This window comes from Leuciscus leuciscus (assembly GCF_965113295.1).
Source record: "Leuciscus leuciscus genome assembly, chromosome: 21".
NCBI lineage: Eukaryota > Metazoa > Chordata > Actinopteri > Cypriniformes > Leuciscidae > Leuciscus > Leuciscus leuciscus.
The window spans coordinates 4,358,147-4,379,031 of record NC_138745.1 but is presented as its reverse complement, the minus strand read 5'-3'; the positions used below and the strand labels follow the sequence as shown (position 1 = coordinate 4,379,031).

At 37.4% G+C, this 20,885-nt stretch overlaps 2 protein-coding genes across 2 annotated transcripts in view; both read right to left on the bottom strand.

Annotated features, from left to right (window-relative positions):
• arhgap22b (Rho GTPase activating protein 22b) overlaps positions 1–8,757 on the bottom strand; it is a 35,758-nt gene extending 27,001 nt beyond the window's left edge. The window contains exon 1 of the mRNA XM_082152114.1: positions 8,540–8,757. Coding sequence (XP_082008240.1) covers positions 8,540–8,582 — 43 coding nt within the window. The 5' untranslated portion in view covers positions 8,583–8,757. The remainder of the gene's footprint in view (positions 1–8,539) is intronic.
• A 5,285-nt stretch (positions 8,758–14,042) lies between these two features.
• lrrc18b (leucine rich repeat containing 18b) lies at positions 14,043–19,148 on the bottom strand. The gene is made up of 2 exons (XM_082152200.1): positions 18,882–19,148; positions 14,043–15,147 (listed from the first exon to the last, which is right to left on the bottom strand). Exon 2 carries the CDS (start codon positions 15,140–15,142, stop codon positions 14,375–14,377), a length of 768 nt encoding a protein of 255 aa, XP_082008326.1. The 5' UTR covers positions 15,143–15,147; positions 18,882–19,148; the 3' UTR covers positions 14,043–14,374.
• Positions 19,149–20,885: the final 1,737 nt, after the last annotated feature.

Below are 20,885 nucleotides of genomic sequence, written 5' to 3'. Positions count from 1 at the left end.
AGACGTAGCCTACGTGACTGACAGCTCGCCGACAGTATAAACAATTAAATGGTAAACGTTTTTTAGTTAGCCTATTGAATCCTCTTTTTAAAAATATATGTTTTTTGTTTTGATATTATCGTTGAATCACTGAGCAAACTCGGAGCACTTCACCGGCGGTGACTCTCTCCTCGCGTGTCATCCTGAGCTCGCGCAGCATCCTGAACGTTCTATAGCCTAAAGGGGGTCGCACACCGGACGCGCAGCTCGGCGGCGCGCCGCGCAGTTAAATTCGAACACATTATTCTCTATGAGAGTACACACACCGGCGGCGCCTTTCGGCGTCTGTCCGCGGCGGCTCAGGACCGTGTTCAAAATCCTGCCGCGCCACAGAGCGCCATTTACATAGTTTTATATTAAATTTACATGTGTGTGTCTCAAATCGTAGTTAATGTATACGGACTTCACCCTGTGCTGCAATATACATTTAGTTTTATATTTATTTACAGAAATCAGAAAATTGCTGATGTTATCGGATTTTCAGGTGACAGTTGTCCTAGACGTGGCGCGGCGCTGAGCTGCGCGTCCGGTGTGCGGCCACGTTATATCGCACTTTGTAAAGAAACTGGGCTGGCGGATATCGTGTTTTGTGAAAAAATACATTTTGTAGTAGGCTTAAAATGTACATTTTTAAATCTTATTAATGGCAGCAATTCACACATAGATTAAGGTACATCTGAACAGTGATTTCCAATAATAAAATCCAAATGTCAAAAAATGGCGTTTATCGCGTTTTGCAACCGAACTCTTCATATATATATATTAGGGCTGTCAATCGATTAAAAATGTAATCGCGATTAATCGCATGATTGTCATGAGTTAACTCGCGATTAATCGCAATTAAACGCACATTTTTTATTTGTTCTAAATGTACCTTAAATGAATACTTTTCAAAGTTGTAATACTCTAATCAACATGGGCATAGATAAATATGGATGCTTTATGCAAATGTGTGTTTATTATTGAAACCATAGTCAACAGAGCATGAAGAGGAGACATGTTTCAAAGGTCATAGATGTTTTTCAAAGAACTTGTTAATGTCTATTAGACACATGTAGAAAGAACAAAGAAATACCAGGTTCCCATTACTTCTCTTTCTTTGCACTGAGCAATTTACTAACACAAACATGTTTAGATTTTTGCATGACAGGGCAGCTCTTCTGAAAATGCTAAATGTACATTTATTATTTATTATTTATTATTACATTAGTTTGTCTCTCTCTGTGCCCATTTTAATTAAGCTGAATTCTCAATAAAACAGTTTTCATCAGTATATTTTACTGTTTCTGTTGTCAAACAACGGAATGAATATGAAATAGTGACTGAAACGCGACCCATAGACATAACCAGCTCTCCCTTCCAAGATGTTAATCTGCACAAAAATCCTGATAATCGAGCCGTCGTCAGATGAAATCAAATACACATAAGATAAAGACAATATCTGTGCTGTGATTTCGGCTATACTTGCATGTAAAATTAGGGAAGCAACATAATATCTGTTTAACTGAATTAAAGCGCTGCTCCTCTCTGAAGCGTGAGATGCAGAGAGAGAGAGAGAGAGAGAGAGAGAGAGAGAGAGAGAGAGAGGTGCGCGCGCGTGTTGGGAGAGCAGTACCGCCGATTCTCAAAAACTAAATAAGGTTTGGGCGCTTTTTTTTTTAAGGGAAAAAATCACTGAAGGGGTCTGCAATGTCGCTAAGTTGGCAACACTGTGTATCTCCATTTCTCCAACTAGGGGTTGGGCCACGGGTCAAACAGAAAATACGCGCTGCGTTAATCGCGCGTTAAAAAAATTAGTGCCGTTAATATGATTTTGCATTAACACGTTATTAACGCGCTAACTTTGACAGCACTAATATATATATATATATATATATATTTAAACATTTTAAATAGACTGCAGCAATTAAACGTGTCAGAACCTCTAGTAAATTACATGTTATTTTCTTTACTTGTTCAGAATTGAGAGAATCGTGATCTTGATTTAAAAAACAAAACAATAATAATGTGATTCTCAATTTATCCAGAATCGTGCAGCTCTTAATATTTAATCTTAAATAACAAAATCGACCGTGCTGTAATGTTCTTTGTTTGCTTTGTGTTCAGCTTCATCTCCTGCAGCAGAATACAAACCATCATCCTCTTTGGTCTGTACCAGTTACCCTCTGGTAAATTTATCTGGGCTTCTCCTGTATCAGGTGCTTGTTTCCCCATGGCCGAAGGGAGGGAGTTCTCATACTCTAATAGGATCTCCAGAGTGTAATGTAGTCAGAGGCGCACTTGATATAGAAACCTCTGCCGTTTGCCATTTCACATAATATAGAGATCACAGCACTATTTCATAGTCAAACAAAGATTATTGGAGTATTACCTATTCAATTATGGTAATATAAAATATTTTGGGAACAGATTTTGACTGGTATATAACCGATTTTTTCAAATGTGGCTGCTCTGACACAAGCCACACACACACACAAGCTGTGGTGCTCGAGGCTCCAGGCCGGACTATGAACAATCTATGTCACCATGGATTATTTATCGGAGTCAGTCCTGCACAAGTCATCTTATGCCTTTGGGCTGTAGAGTCAAAATCAATACATGTGTGGCTTTTTTATAGTATTTTTCACTCCCAATCCACTGGTGAGTATCTCAAATTCATGCATAATGTGCAGCAGTCGGGTTCGAAAAGTAAAAGTCCCATTCATTTTCTCCATAGGGGAATTCATTTTGAATGATAAAATAAACCTTTAAAGACAGACAGACTTTCAGCTGTTTGCAATGAACAAATCAAACAAAAGTAATTGAAATGGCTCAACACAACAAATGTTTCAAGTGGTTTCCCACTTTCAGAACCAACAGCACTAACATATGAGCAGCGCTGCTGCACTCTATTAGACGGCTCTCTGGAATACTTGCTTCTGATTGGTCACAGCTTCAAACCAAAAGTTGTAATATTGTTATTCTCCTCGCAGCTGGTTTGTTCGGTTCTTGGCTCATAACGTTTTTAAAAAATACTTTTTTAAAAACTTCCGGAACCAACGTCGCTAAAAGAAGTGGGCAGGCACTGTTGCACTCTATTACGTGGTTCTCTCGAATACTTGATTCTTATTGGTCACAGCATTTCTCAACTCCTTTTTTTTGTATAATGACTCTAAATTGTATAATTTACCATTGTCCCGAACTTTTTTACAACATAGCCATGATAGATCTCTCGTATCTCTCTTCCTGTATGTGCAAGGAAAAGACCATTTTTTTTAATTGCCACCCTTTCTCTTTACTCTTAATTTTTCTTCTGTTGGTAACAACAAAAACAATCTGAACATTCACATTTTCCAAATTTCAGAGATCAGAGAAAGGAGTTTCCTGCAAAAATGTCTCCATTTACTTTGCCATCTCCACTAGAATGAAATGTTTACTACTGAGGTGGAGGAACTGAGTCAGGATCTTAGTGAAACAAATGTGTGATGGCTACTGGATCTGTCTCCAATGGCCTTTTCCATAATGTCTCCTCCTCCTCAGATCTGCAGGCTTCTTGATTATATTAGCTGTGTCTCTGGGTGTGGTGGGTTCAGTAGATGCTCTGTCTAATGGAGACCAGAGGAAGAGAGAGGTCTGCATTGGTATAACAGGGGGTTTATGCATGGCTTTCTCCATATGTGACCCTGGACCACAAAACCAGTCACAAGGGTCTTTTTTTATTTTAATTGAGATTTATACATAATATATTTATACATAACTGAATAAATAAGCTTTTTTCTTAGGGTAAATATTGTATAGAACAATATTTGGCCGAGATACAACTATTGATAATCTGAAATCTGAGGGTGCAAAAATATCTAAACGATGAGAAAATCGCCTTTAAAGTTGTGCATTTATGTTCGAGCTTTTGCTGCATCCACTCACAAATTATTATTTTTTAAATATATATTTACGGTAGGAAATTTACAAAATATCTTCATGGAACATGATCTTTACTTAATATCCTAAATTTTGGCATAAAAGAAAAATCGATAATTTTTACCCATACAATGCATTGTTGGCTATTTCCACAAATATACCGTGCGACTCGTGACTGGTTTTGTGATCCAGGGTCACAAATGGTTATGATATAGGCAGAACTTCCATGTTTAAAATCCTGAACTGCCAACATTTAGCTACCATTAGACACAATTTTAGTTAGCCATCTTAGGCCCTGTTTACACCTGGTATTAAGATGCATTTTGGTTGATCGGGTCACAAGTAGACGAGGGAAACACATTCCTGTTTGCACCTAGTTTTTTAATCTGTCTCTTTTGTCCACTTTCAACCATTTCTGTCCTGATTTCTTCGAGGGGAGGGTCTATGAGCTGGTAAATAAATGTATGGGTTTTTTTCTTGTTTTTTTCCCCAGATCTTTCGATCTAATGGACAAAATAAGCCCACGCAATTTACATATGAACACGACTAGAGACGACGGAAAAACATACGGAGAGCAGCAGCTTTCATTTCTGCTCTGACAGTCGCAAGACCACGCCAAATGCCGTGAGTGTGTGTAGATGCAAATCTTAAGTTTCAATATTTAACATTATTCACTCACTAAATTTTGATTATGACTTGGTGTGGTGATCATTTTAGGCTTTCTTTCAGTAGTTAAAGTTGAACATAATGCTAAATTAGCATTTTATTCTATCACAGGTGAACACTAGGAACCAGCAGTGTGATATTTGCTTGTACGAGTAATTCATTTTATTTCATGTTAATATTATGGAAAAATTTAACCTTTCGGCTTTGATGTGTTTAGCAGAAATACAAACATTCAATGTTTTTTAAAACCTTCCCTCACAGCTGTAAATTAGACCTCATGACTGAAACGTTTTCACTGCACTCAAACGATTTGTGCCAATTAGTTTTTGAAAGGATTAAGCATTTCAGTGCCGAAGTCAAATGAAACCGAGTGCAGACACCCAGTGTGCAAATCTCTCTACACGATGATTCATACCTTCCCACTTTGTCAGGGGCGTTTCTAGGATGTGGTCACCAAAACTGCCTGTTTTGGCACGGAGGGGATTAACTCGGAGAATAGATGCCTCTAAAGTTGCAATTAAAATATAGTGGAAAGAATGTTTTCAAGTTGTGCATGATGACAGTGGCACTGGCGCCACTTTTGTGGCATATGAATTTGGCACCTTAGATAAACTCCACCTCACATTAAAGGGTTAGTTCACCTAAAAATGAAAATTCTGTCAGTAATTACAGTAATTAAAGACTTTTGTTCATCTTCTGAACACAAATTGAGATATTTTTTATGAAATCTGAGAGCTGTCTCACTCCTTCATAGTCTGCTAGGTAATTGATATCTGCCACCCCAGAAAAGTTAGTAAAGACATCGTTAAAATAGTCCAAGTGACTACAGTGGCTTAAGTTTATCAAGTGTCGAGAATACTTTTTGTGGGCAAAAAAACTAACAAAAATAGTGACTTTATTCAACTATTGATTTCCTTCTGTGTGTTCCTCTGAGTGAGATCACGTAGTGTAACAGCGCAGCGCTTATGGGTTGTACGTCAGAAATGTAGGCTCACTATTGGCTAGCATCACATGCATCACACACATGACCAGCGTTGGCTGCGACGACCAGTGATAAACTTAAGGTTGAGCCACTGTAGTCACTTGGACTATTTTAATGATGTCTTTACTAACTTTTCTGGGATGGCAGATATCGATTACACAGCAGCCTATGGAGGAGTGAGACAGCTCTCAGATTTCATCAGAAATATCTTAATTTGTGTTCAGAAGAAGAACGAAAGTCTTACAGAGTTGGAACAACATGAGGGTGAGTAATTACTGACAGAATATTCATTTTTGGGTGAGCTAACCCTTTAAGATTAGTAACTATAAGACACAAACTTTTCAACCCCATGAACCCCTAAATGTGATGGACCCCCTTCCAAAATTATAAAGGCAGCTTAATTTAAGAAAAATAGGGGTGATATTATATTGTATTATATGTTCTTTCCTAAATTAAAACATTGGCTTTTATATTATTATATAAAAGAAAATTATATCTAGAAATAGCCTGTTATAGATGTATAAAAGGCTACTTTATGTGACTGTAACCAACAGCATATAACATTCCAACATCGAGCAAGCAACTTCAAGGTAATAGGGTCCATTCCCAGGAAATGCATGATAAACTGATAAAATATATACCTTGCAATGTAAATGCAAATGGCTTTGTATTAAAGCATCTGCCATACGTCCTTTGGGAAATAAAGAAAGTATAATGTACAGTCAGCTGGTCGTTATTGCAAAACAAACCCCTTCAGGGTGATGCAAGACCCTGACGCATTTCAGAGAGGGTTTACTTTTTGCGAAAATGACCAAGTAACTGTTAGGCTTGCGGTGGTAGTCGGTGTTACCGGTGATTGCATTACTTGGCCACCGCTGCACATCACCCACTGCCGTTTTGCTTTTGTTTCGAAATATATTTTTTTAGTTCAGTTGGACAAAAGACGCTACAAGCAGCCGTGATTTCACTTGATGATCACGTAACGAAAGTAAAGAGAGATGGCGGAGGATATGGTGTGCAACAGATCTGGAGCATCATTGACAAATCTTATCTTTGTACAATGTGCGGTCAGTGAAAAGCAAAGAGTGATTTCAATACCTAACATATTGATAGCAACACCCTCATGCCCCCATAGGAGGAGCTCGTTCCGCATGTCTTCAACCCGCCCATAGGGGGATCTCACGATAAAACGCCGTCTTTTCAGTTTCCAGTCGACTAGTAGCCTAGTTGTCTCATTTCTTCCGATACTGCCCTCTGTAACCGGTAGGCGTGGCTTGGGAGTGGCTTCGCAGGGCAGCGAAGCAAGTGCATTCTGGGATTTGTTGTCTTTCATCCACATGAGCCAAAAATACATTTTCTGGCTTTTCTCAGTCTAGAAGGCACCAACTTCTAAAATAATTACACATTTCTACTACATAAATGACCCAATTTAAATACACATTCATCTTTCCAGCGGGTGAAATATCCCTTTAATAAATGAATAGAAATATACATTTTAATAAGAAAGTGGAACATTAAATGAAAATAGCACATCTTTGTTGGAAATCGGTTGGGACGGCGTTCAGTTTTACAGCTTGACGCTCTTTATACAAAACCATACGACCGAAGAATGCTGTGATTGACCAATTAGAGAGTGCCGTGTAAATAAATTCATGTTTCGTGCTTTAGCGTCTCCTCCCAGCAGATGCTTGATGTTCAGCAGGTACTGGGGCAGAAGGCAGATGGGGGATGGGCTATAAGCAGGTTTGAGGGTACATAAAAGGGTAAATCACTCAGCTTCTTTATACGCATTGAGCTTTGGTTATTAACACAGCTTCATCCATCAAGTTGATGCATGATGAATGATGCCTTGTGCTTCAGATCTTCTCCTGCCTGTATTTCACATCTCACCCAAGACTGTGCTATAGGCTGCTGATGAATGATGATCAGCCGCTGTGGGCGTGTGTGTGTGTGTGTAGAAGCTGAACAGCGTGTTGCGGATGATAGTGGAATGTGTGTCTTGATGTTCATCTGTTGAGGTGTAAATGCATCGCTGGATGGTCGTGGTTTGACGTATGGTCAGCCACAGCACAATGAGAGCCAAGAAATGAGGGTTTTCTTGAGCCATAGAGTGCATTATTATTATTTATTTACTCAAATTTGTGATGGTGAACATAGGTTGATTTATCAGTTGGACAGCCATAGTCGTCGATCGATGTGGGTATTTATCTCCAAAAATGGGTATTTATAATAGCAAGGCAAATCTCATCAATTTACACATACTCTGAAACTACAACATTTTTATTAACAATAAAAAGCTGACATGATTATCAGCCAATGCCAATAATTACAAAATGGCAAAATATCAGTACATGTCATAATATGTCAAAATATTGGCAGTTTTATTAGCCTAGTCAAAGGCAATATATATGTCACAAATAGGTATATCTTATGTTCACAATCAAATATTTATTGGATTTTTTTTTTTTTTTTACATTTGCTGTAATTTGCTGCTTTTTTATGAGAATATTAAATTGTAATGAGAAGCATGCATCTCTCTATATAGAAATGTATAATTTATAGAACAGAATTATTTTGATGATGATCATATACATTTGAATGAGAAACAGGCATCTCTGTTATGAAAGCAGCAAATTATGAAATGTAATCCCATATATTTATCCCATAAAAATGTGATATATATTTGTGAGATTATGCTACTGATCGATATATAAAAATTTATGTATATATATAATTTTTTTGATTGATTGATCAGTTGCTTAATTCCACAGTTGAAGTATCAGGAGCAGATCCAGCCAATATGGTGAGAGCAGCTGAAGCAGAGATGCTGTGAGATCGAAGCACGTACAGTGTGTGTGTGTGTGTGTGTGTGTGTGTGTGTGTGTGTGTGTGTGTGTGTGTGACGCGGCCCCTGAGAGGTGACAGATGATGAAATACAAATGCAGCGTACTGTACCTCTCCTGGTCTGTCTGATCTTTGGACTCAGCATGGCTGCCATCGATGGGCTTCTCTTCCTCTGCTCTGCATATTCCTCTTCCTCAGATCTTCTCTCTGTACATTCTCCCTCTTCCTCTCCTCCTCGCTCTCTCCGCTCTTCCCCACTAGCTCGCTGACCTCATGTTGCAGGCACCGGCTGGTTGGGGGCTGGGGGAGGGATTCCTCACACACACATTGACGCGTGCACATGCTCACTCTCCGGGTTCTTACTCGCAGACGCACACACGCACGCTGGTCCACACCCACCGAGCGTTGCATTATTCATCATGTGCTCCTCTACATTGACCAGTCAGTGTGTGTGTGTGTATGATTACAGCAGGCTGCCCCAAGCCACTCGCCTTCTAATTGGTGGCAGGCTTGTGTGTCGCACTCCCTCCATCTCTGGGGAATCTCACCCTGCATGCCTCCTTCACACATCTCCATTAGGGATGTGCACTATTGGACTAGTCCAGCACTTATCTTGCAAGAAATGAGTCAACCGATAAAATAATACTCAAGTCATTCGCGAATTGCATGTGCAGGCACCAATCTCTTACATAAATCTTGCTGTTTTCTGAATGTGTTAGGTGCTGCTGATACAGTGCTTATATATACATACACATACATACATACATACATTAATAATGTATGTGATAATAAGAATAAAGTATATATGTGTATGTATATATGAAGAGTTCAGATGCAAAAGCCTCTAAATGCCATCTGAAATTTTCTTATAGAATGATCATTTTTATCAAGCTCGTATATTTAAGTTCAGTAATTCCACTTAAATGACAATTAATAGGTAATCTTCATTGCCATTTAAGTGAAATTATTGAATTTAAATATACGAGCTTGATAAAAATGATCATTCTATAAGAAAATTTCAGATGGCATTTAGAGGCTTTTGCATCTGAACTCTTCATATATATACACATATACTAATATATGTGATAATAACACACACACACACACACACACACACACACACACACACACACACACACACACACACACACACACACACACACACACACACACACACACACATTTATATATAAGAATATAATCGTAATCTTAATTTGCTACAAAACAGGTACACCATTAAACTGACATCCATTTTCAAAAAAGATTTATAGGTTTGGAAGATAAGTAAATGATAACAGATTTTATTTAATTTTTTTGGGTGAAATATACTTTTAATTCATATTTTTATTTTTATATCTTATTAGAATTGTCAAAAGAAAAGATAAATCTTATGAAATGAATGTTATAAGGGTGACAGTCTAATAAAACCGTATAATTTCTCATGTAGTATGCGTCATACTCAAGTAATCCATTACTGGTTTTTACTGGATAACTGGTGTTGTTTTGCTGGACACTGGAGTGCTCCACAGCTAAATTACTCAAATTGCCCGTCTCAAATCTCCATTTGACATTCGGCCCACCCCTTTTCCTCCTCTTGCCCTTGTCTTCCTTCTCTCCCCCTGTCTTGTTCCGAGTCCCCCCCCAGTATGGCAGATAATAGCAGCGGCTCCACCAGTGTGATTCGGGAAGCTCAGCCCTGTAGAGCGCAGCTGGTCCTCAGTCCGGATGGGGGCGGGAGGGCGGGAGGCTGCAACACCCTGACGGAGACCTAAATGAGACAGCAATAAAAACCTCATTCAACCGCCACCAGGGCGAGAGCCGCTGCTTCAGGCACAGGGTAACCACCACTGACCCGCCAGTTCCCAAATATACTCTACCCTTCAAATACAGCGCTTTGTTCTCTCCCAGTGCATGTCTGTCAAACCGTGCCCTTCGAGACTCCAAAACTATGTTTACATTACAGATTAGACAGTGCGTCGATTCCATGAATTAGCACTTTGGCATTTCATGTGTATATATTTCATAGATAGATAGATAGATAGATAGATATAGTCAAAATAAAATGTATCCTTGCTATCCTAAACTATAGCGTCCTGCACCCAATTGTAAAAAAAAATATCAAAGTATATATGGAGTCTGAATCATTTTTGGTTTTACTATATATATATATATATATATATATATATGAAGAGTTCAGATGCTTGATCATTTTTATCAAGCTCGTATATTTAAATTCAGTAATTTCACTTAAATGGCAATGAAAATTACCTATTAATTGTCATTTGAGTGATATTACTGAACTTAAATATACGAGCAATATATAGGTAATTTTCATTGCCATTTAAAGGTGAACTAAGTAACTTTTTTACCTTAACCGAACAGCTTTTTTCGGGTTGAATGGTGGTCGTCTCTCACCCCCCTATCGCCTGTGAGCGGAAAAAACACCCTTGCAACTTTGAGCCGGTGAGCCGCCGGCCGCAGCGTCAGGAAGTATCGCGTGATATCAGGTCTTGCGATGTAACGAATTGCTTTACGGCAAAAAAATCTGCAAAAATTCTGTCATTATTGCGCTCCCTCACGCTGTTCGAACTCGAATGAAGAAGACGTTTTAAAGAATGTCCCATCTGCTTTGATGTCGTCGATCTAATGACGTACGACTCGCATTTACTGGGGAATATCCGATTATCCTGCTTACATGGCACACGCAAATGCACGTATCCGATTCATATCCGATTTATTACCACATATGAGTGAGGCCTGAATCCGATCTGAGGAAATCGGAATCCATGCGGTTTTTTCCTGCTTACAGGTTCACCGGTCATATCCGATCTGTGCCACATGAGAGGAAAAAATCGGAATTGGGTCACTTGAACCATGCAGTGTAAATGGGGCCTGAGAGTCGCCAACGAGTTTTTCGACAGTGTTGTCAAATATCTATTCCGAAGCTGTAGGGGGAGCTCTATAGAGAAACCTGCGAGCAAAAAGCGAGAACACAGCGAAGAAATTCCCGAAACTGCATAGCCCTGCTTTAAGTGAAATTACTGAATTTAAATATACGAGCTTGATACAAATTATCATTCTAGAAGAAAATTTCAGATGGCACTTGGCTTTTGCATGTGAACTCTTCATATATATATATATATATATATATATATATACAGTGCTATGCATAAGTTTAGACACCCATGCTAAAGTTGACTAAAAAGAGGAATAAAAAATCATCTTTTGGAAATTGAACTTAATGCCTTAATTATTATAATTATAATTGCCTTCACCATACCTAGAGAAAAAAAAAATCTGCCTGCCTCTGTATTTTAAGGAAGAACATTTATTTATTTACGATACATAATTCATTCACAAAGAAAATTGGTGTCCTTAAAGGTTGGATTTTTCCAATTTTTTTTCATTAAGGCATTAAGTTCAATTTCCAAAAGATGATTTTTTATTCCTCTTTTTAGTCAACTTTAGCATGGGTGTCTAAACTTATGCATAGCACTGTATATATAGCATGTCACATTCTTTTTTATTCTTACCATACTTGGCTAGTAAGGACATTCTGATATATTAAGAAAATCTTTCTGGAATTGAGTAATGTGTATCTAATGTGAGTTCTGCCCGGAAAAATGCCCATCTCTGCGTTTTCACAAAATGATTTATTTCCTATAAACATCCCTTTCGGCAGATGCTTTTATGCTGCATCTATTTTGGAATTGCACGCGTCCTAAACCACTCAGATGGGATGCACTTGACTGTCTGGTCCTCATATACCCGCGTGAGCTGTTTACATGATGTTTTAGCTGTTTGTTCAAAATGCTTCTTTGTCCATTCTCCAAATGCATTGCGAGTGGTCAGGATGTTTAGTCTCCCGGGGATGTATTTTTCCAGTCGGATGATCAGAGCACTACGGCTGGATTCTTTGATCTTGAGATGTTTTCCTGAAGTGGGCAATTTCTGGTACATGTCATGTCTTTCATATGGCGTTTTTCTTTAAAGAACCTATTCTGCTCAGGCTGAAAATACATTACTTTGTGGCTTTACCGAAAAGATTGGGTATGATTTGTTTATGTATATATCTTGGATACGATAGGTCCTTGATTGTTGCTTTCAGATTGCAGTGCATTTAAAATTTTACAAAAATTGGTAACACTTTATTTTACAGTGTCCTTGTTACATATGTTACATGTACTTACCATAGTAATAAACGTAAATTATGCATAATTACATGCAACTAACCCTCAACCAAACCCTAATCCTAACCCTATAGTAAGTACATGTAGTTGCTTAATATTACTCAGTAGTTGCACTGTAACAACGACACCTTAAAATAAAGTGTAACCAAATATTTTTACTGTATTATAAAAAAATTACATGCTAAATAAAGATTATATTAAAGATTTTTTTAATTTATTTTTATCACATTGATGTTGCAGTGTCAAACCCTCAGTCTATTATGACATTAGGGACCAAATGTTCAATAAACCTTGTATTGTTCAGAATAATTCTGATTAGCGCAGCTGCTGTTCTGTTGACTGAGATGCAATGTCACATGACTTATTGATTTTGCGAAGTATTAATAATTTAGGAGGGCACCTCCAGAGACATGATATGCGGTGATGGAGCAACAGGAGATGTTTGTGGTAGATTTTCAAAATGATAATGATGCAGACCTTATTTTATCTATATTTATCACAAGACTAGAGATAAATCTCATTGGAATAAACTGTTATAAGGACAAAGTAGTTACATGTTTGTGAATCAAACTACATAATTTCAGACGTAGAATGCGTTACTGGTGATGTTTTACAGACCTCATGCTCGGACCACCAGAGTCAGACTATTTTCAAGGTAAAATATCTGTTCTTCCATACCATTTTGACTTCACTTTGATCCACTTTAGCCTAATAGCAGTGTTGAGTTTTGTTTACTTTGACTTCTGGTGGGAGTAATCGGATTACAGACCTCCAGATTCATTCAAATGAGTCATTTCAAGATGTGGAGCACCAAATAACAATACTTCAAACCTCATACGCTAGGCTTATGTGTGTTCATCCAGTTAAGAATACGCATTTAAGCAAGATTTGGTTTGATTAAGAGGAATTTAGTTCTTTCAAATTACATTATGCATGGTTTCTAACCCTTATATACTGTACCAAAAGAAAATGTCATGCATCTTGATATCTATTATCTCTCACAGTCTCACAGATTTTGGTGTAAATGTTATTTTGTGTATTTGCTGTTCCACTGTTTAAACAGAGAAATCTTAAAATGTCACTTGTCATGTCATGAGCAGATCTTCAAAACAAGCACGGATGTGGGGAAATCAATAGAATTGAGCCGAGTGTTAATTAGGAAACTGTTCCTCTAGAGAAATGAGAAGAAAAAAATTCAATATGGACATAATTATATTCACCTGCACCTTTTCTTCACAACAAGAACAGATGATGTTGACAAGTTGTTACACGTTTCATTATGCTCAGTTCTGTCTCCATTTACAGTCATTAAACTCATATTAGAAGAACGAGCATCCCTTTAAAGTTACTTAAATTTGTGATTCCTGAAGTAGCTAAGTGTCCTTTGATATTTCCTGAATAAATATCAGATGTATAGCTTCAAGTAATTTGCATTTATATTTATTTGTGTAGCATAAAACTTTTTCCAAAGCCGCACTTTAATGAAGTGTAGTGCCCACACTTTCCAGATGTGATTCTAATGTCATTAGAGCTCCTCTAGGGGGCAGCAGTGAGAACGGAGGCTGTTTAGATATTTGCTACTCCCTAGTGGTACATAGAAGCTATTGCAGTATAAACGCCACTTACAACTCCATAAATACATTAACATGAACTCCTATGAAGGTCCATCACTACGTAGTGTCTTGTATGAGGAAAGTTTATTTGTACATATCTCAATCATTGTATTGCATATCGTGATTTGGACTAGTCTACATGTTCACCTCCATAACGCCTGGTTCTCTTGTGCGACAGAGTTTGGCGTTAGGAGACCCGCAAAGATGGACTTCTTTTGCGTAGAAGCTGCACTTATTCGGCTGTCTAACTTCTCCCTCTCCTCCTTACACCTCTTGAGGCAGTCGGTACACAGACAGTCCTCTCGCACTAAATACAGACTCTCGACTCTCTGGATGCTGTCCACCTCTGGAGGCCCGTCTGTGGGGATGGGGTTGGATTTGATGTTCATCTTCTGCAGTTTCGGGAGGTTTTGGATGCACTTGGGCAAGAGTGTCAGGAGGTTGTTGAAGAGCCCCAGTTCCCGAAGCTCTTTGAGAGCAGCCACGGATGGAGGGAGAGTCTCGATGCGGTTCATTCCCAGGTTGAGGATCCTCAGGTTCCTCAAGAGCCAGAGCTCATGCGGCAGGCCGGAGGTGGTCAGGTGATTGTTGCATAAGTTGAGGCTGTAGAGGTTCGGGAGACGGCCTATAGCCGCAGGAATCTGCTCCAGGTGGTTGCTGTGCAGATCCAGCAAACGGAGGTTCACAAACTTGTCGATGGTGTCGGGGATCTTCTTGAGAAGGTTGCGGCTGAGGTCCAGCTCGTCTACGTCGCTGAGCTTCAGGATGCACTTTGGAAACGTGGCGATCGCCATGTTGCTGAGGTCGAGGCGACGTTTGCCGTCTACTGTCACCTTCAGAGCGTTCTTCGCCATCTTGAGTGTGATTTTTCTACCTGACGGATCATTCGATTTCTTCTTCCCTTTCACCATTGTGTCTATGAACAAGGCAACATTGTGTAAGTTACTGTATTTCTGAACAATAAGCCTAGTGAGCATCATTTAAATGCAATGTAGATGTGATTTGGGTCAAATTCTAAGGTAACGTCACATTTAACATTTGCGGAAAATTAAACGCATAATGATCTGACAAGCTCTGTGATAAACGTCCACCCAAAAGGGGAGAAACTATTGATTTCCTATGCTGAAGTCAACAAATGTATCAATACAAATATTCCAATTATTGAGTACAAGGGGGTTAAAGGCAAACCTGAAGGAAAATCTGTTTTTCATTTCTCTCATAGTGTATGGTTGAAGAAAAAATATATTTTTATTAAGGTAAAATTTTGGCCGATACGATAACCGATAATTCTTTAAAGTGATACTCCACTTTTTTTGGAAATAGGCTCATTTTACAGCTCCCCGACTTTTCGAATCCATTCAGCCGATCTCCGGGTCTGGCGGTACCACTTTTAGCATAGCTTAGCATAGATCATTGAATCGGACAAGACCATTAGCATCGCTCTCAAAAAAATGACCAAAGAGTTTCGATATTTTTCCTATTTAAAACTTGACTCTTCTGTAGTTACATCGTGTACTAAGACCGACGGAAAATGTAAAGTTGCGATTTTCTAGGCTGATATGGCTAGGAACTATACTCTCATTCCTGCGTAATAATCAATAAACTTTGCTGCCGTACCATGAGTCCAGCAGGCGTAATGATATGACGCAGCGCCGGAAAAAAGGTCTAATAGGTTAGACAAACTTAGTCCCGGTCACGTTGGAAGTTACCGAGCTGGGGACTATTTTCCGGCGCTGCGTCATATCATTACGCCTGCTGGACTCATGGTACGGCAGCAAAGTTTCTTGATTATTACGCAGGAATGAGAGTATAGTTCCTAGCCATATCAGCCTAGAAAATCGCAACTTTACATTTTCCGTCGGTCTTAGTACACGATGTAACTACAGAAGAGCCAAGTTTTAAATAGGAAAAATATTTAAAAGCCGGTAACCGATATATTGGCCGATAAATCTAAATCCAAATTCTTATATAATTTTTGAGAGTCTGATTACAAAACCAAGTCTCACTATTAAAAGCCATGTCCCAAACACACAATTATGTTCTCATTATAATTTTATGTTGCACTTTTGAAGTGATTCCAATCATATTTCAAGCAATTCAAACGATAACATTAAAAATTTACATATATCAGCCGATACCGATATGGTGGCCGATATATCGTGCATCCCTACTTTTTATTGAATATTGATGAAGCAACACGTTTTTAGGAAAAAACAAAAGTAGAATCAGTCAGACTCTGATGTTGAATGACAAAATAACCATGTAGTGTATAAACTTTATAAGGTTGAGTTCATCGTTTACAAGTGTATAGTGTGTTATTTGGGACACAACTATTATTTATACCGATCAGAGTATTATGTTTTTAGCAATTATCGATCATGACAATCAGTGATTGTGAGTCGAGTCTCTCATGCACTTCAAATGAGGAGTAATATGTGTGTTTTATCTTTGGAGTTTTGTTTTATAGATTATATTCATTCTTATTGTTGCCTTAGCAATATGCAAAGGGCAAACGTGAAATTCCAATCAATCAGTCAAGGTGGGTATCAACGTTATGCAATGTTGACGGTTTCCTTGTGTAAAAACACAAGCTGTCCAGTTTCTAAACCAAGAAAAATAATGATTAGGAATAAAGTCCCTGGAGACTCACTCACTATATTGGGAGGAAGTGTGTGAGAGTGTGTCTGATAGAGGTGACAGTCATGCATCAGTGCTGCTGTTGAAGGACAGACTAATGAAATGAAACGCTGCCCAAATCAAAAGGCCAATGTTTTTCCCAGTATGCCAGCTTATGCCATATTATCTTGAACTGGTATTATTTATACAGGTAAATAAATATACATTTTTCATTGTTACTTCATGTTTATTCATGATACAACGGGGTAAAAGGCGCCTTTGACTTTATATTCCTCTAAACTACTAGATGGCACAAAAACTTGCAAGATGCTCGTGGAAATGTGGCGGATCATTGATGCGATCGTTGAAAGTTGATTCTGCGCTAATTTGATCTAATATTTGATGTTTTCGAAAATGTTGTAGATTTAAGTAGCAAATGAGAATCGCTAAAATGATTGAGTGTAGTATTTCGAGACATATGTCTTAATGATTTTCAGTTTTGTTCAAGGTAATGTTTTTTAATAATGGAAGAATATGTAAAAGTATGGTATTTGGGGTAAAAGGGGCTAAAGGCACAGTAATTAACATGGTAATAAACAGCCGGCTGGCGCACGATATGGTTAGATTCAGATGGTAAATATCATCTGTCCACCTTAGAGATAATTACCATATTTAAAAATATGATATTAATCATATCATTTAATAAAATATAATATATTGTCACTACTGCAAATCTATATTAAATTATTATCTCCTTCAGTGCTTTCAAAATCTTTAATAAATTTACAAAATAAATTTGTTTCTGTATTTTTTAAATATATTATTATATTAACATATTTTATTTGACAGTATATTTATTGAACAAATTTTTAAAACAATTTTTATTGATCAAAATAAACCGAACCTAGTACAAACTTTGCTAAAGTTATTGTTTTGAACAAGTATTAACAAACATTATTTTAGTTTAAGTATTCGTATCCGTACTGTGTGCCCACCTTGCCACCTCATACATTTATAAGAGTTTTAAACAAACAAACCACTTTTTTTGTTTATTCTCACTCAAAATGTGTTGCTCCATTAATGTTCAATACAAACATATATATATTTTTGCAATCATAAACTATGGGAGGTCTAGTAACCTAGATCATTTTAGCCCTGTTATACCCTACAATTAACTAATTTTGATTATAGCTACAACTTGAAATGTTGCAAATGTATTAGTATATGTAGAAATTATTATTAATCCAGATTAATAAATGATGTAAAAGTGGTGTTCATTGTTATTGAACCTTATGGTAATGTGTTACCAAACAAGCGGCTGTTATCTGACACAGAATCCAGGCATGTTGGGAACACTTCATTCAAAGTGCATTAACTAACAACGAACAGTACATTTGTTACCGTATTTATTAATCTTTGTTAAAGTTAGTCAAGAAAACTATTCATTGCTAGTTCATCAGGTCCTTTAAACAATAACTTTTGATTTGAATAATGGGTAACACTTTATTTCAAGGTGACGTACACGTTACAACATGTACTTACTATAGTAATAACAGTAAATTATGCATGATTACAAGTAACTAACACTAAACCAGACCCTAACCCTCTATAGTAAGTACATGTAGTTAGATATTACTTATTTGAGTGAGTAAAATGTAGCTATGTCACCTTAAAAAAGTGTAAATTAATAATGCATTATTAAATATTAAAATGAACAATAACTAAGATTAATAAATGCATTAAATTTTTTATTTTTTTTATTGTTATTTCATGTTAACTAATGTTAATAAATGGAACCTTATCGTAAATGTATAATTGTAAGGCAAATGACAATAACATTTTACATCTGTAACCTAGCAATGGAAAACAAAACAAAATGTGTTGCAGACTCTGTTTACAGTTTAAAATGAACAGTGCAGTGATAGTTTAGTGCCGTTTTCACAGGTCTTTACTAGTCTTAAACCGATATAGCTAAACTGTGTTCAAAAATGGCAAGCATAAAGCAACATTACTACAGAAATTGTGCTTTCTTACCTGCTGTGATTGGATCTCAGAGCTGTTTAGAGCCGAAGACAGTCTCAGAGACTACAGCATATGTGCACTTCATTACAGGCCGTCTGTGTCAAGGATCCGTCCATGTGAATAATGCACAAGCTTCTCTCAGAAACCCTGTAAGTAAAAACCAGCAGGGCAAGCGTGACTCACTTCATTTCCTCTGAGTAGAGAGCTCTGCTTGTCGAGTCTGAAACCATGGCCTCCATGAGGACGGCTTTGTGTTGCTCCATCTCCAGGCAACAGAGATGTGTCGTTCTGCATGCTAGTTTTATTGCTCTGTCGTAGGCTTGCTGAGTGAGGAGCACGTAGTGGTTTTCTTAATAGATGACGGATATGTTCAATGAGATTTTCATGCATAAATGTCAGTAGGTACAGTATGCATGCTATTTTAAAGGGGGGGTATAATTCCCTTTTCACAAGATGTAAAATAAATCTCTAGAGTGTGTATGTGAAGTTTTAGCTCAAAATACCCCACAGATATTTTTATATCGCATGTTTTGAGGGTGAGCAAAAATGCCTTGTTTTGTGTCTGTTCCTTTAAATGCAAATGAGCTGCTGCTCCCGGCACAGGGGGCGGAGCTACAACAGCTTGCACTCACACAGACATGTACCGAAAATTTCAAAAACTTTTAGCCTTTTATGTTCAAACCGGATTCAGACAATGATGGAGAGACTCAAGAAGAAGTGACAACATGTAGAAGCAACAGGACATTTCTGAATGGTTAGTTGATGAATTTATGAAGCTGATGTGTAGTTATCTTCTAGTCATTGATTAGCATATTCTGTCTTGATAATCTATCAATCGTGTTCAGGGGCGGGGTTTATGTAAATTCTAGGGTTGGTGATGTCACTAACCCGGGAGGAATGTGGTGTAGTCTCTACCAGTTATTTGCAAAAGAGTAACTCCATTGCTCCAAGGGGGGTGTTTTATTGGAATTCCTTAATAAGTGAAATAAATTGGAAAAAAACATGGTTGATTCCTCACAAATACTGTATCTCTAATAAAGCTAAAGAGGTCCACTTTAAACTTTTACATAACATTTACCCTACAAATTGTTTTGTTGCTAAGTTTCTAGACATTGACACATGCTGCAGCTTTTGTAAACAGGACACTGAAACCATTCCTCATTTATTTTTTAATTGTCCAGTTACCAAAAGGTTTTGGGAAGATTTGGGTACTCACTTTCTCCAATCTCAAAATATAACTCACTCATTCACCCTGAAAGATATTATCTGTTACTTTTGTTTCCCACAAGATGGCACCCTGGAGTTTGTATTAAATGTTATAATCGTATATGCTAAGTTCTTTATACACAAGCAGAAATTTAATAAGTCTTCCTTATGTTTTAAACATTATATTTTGGAACTTAATATGCTTCTTAAATCACACAAGCTTGTAAAGAACAAGAAAAATGGAAACCTTTTGTGTAAATATTATGACCTATTTCCTGAATCCTCTTAATATTCTTATTTTTCCACCTCTTTTTTTTTTTTTTTCTTCTTTTTGTTTGTTTTGTTCTTTGTCTCTGGTATGGTATGTCTGTATAAATGTTTGATTGTATATTGATGGTTTTACACGTTTGTACCCAATGTTGCCTTCAATAAAATAAAATAAAAATAATAATAAATAAATAGTCTCTACCAGCCGTTTGTTGTAGTTCTTAAAAAGCAATTTCTTTAAAAGCAAATATCTCCCTTTGCTTTGAACTTTGAGCGTTGTAACTTTGCAGAGGTTGTTTATGCTCAAACAGCAACATTACACACTAACTAAAGTTAGAAAAGCCAAATCATAATCATAATATTTTGCAGCATTATTATGGTGAGGTTAACCTTTACCCTTTCTGGTTTTCACGTTGAGACCAGCGCCTGGCAGAGAGCCAGTTAGAAATAGATTTTAAACTATACCTTTAAACTCGACCTTTTACAGTATGATTTTAAATGATTCCATATTTAATATTTCAAACATACAAAGAGACGTCAACA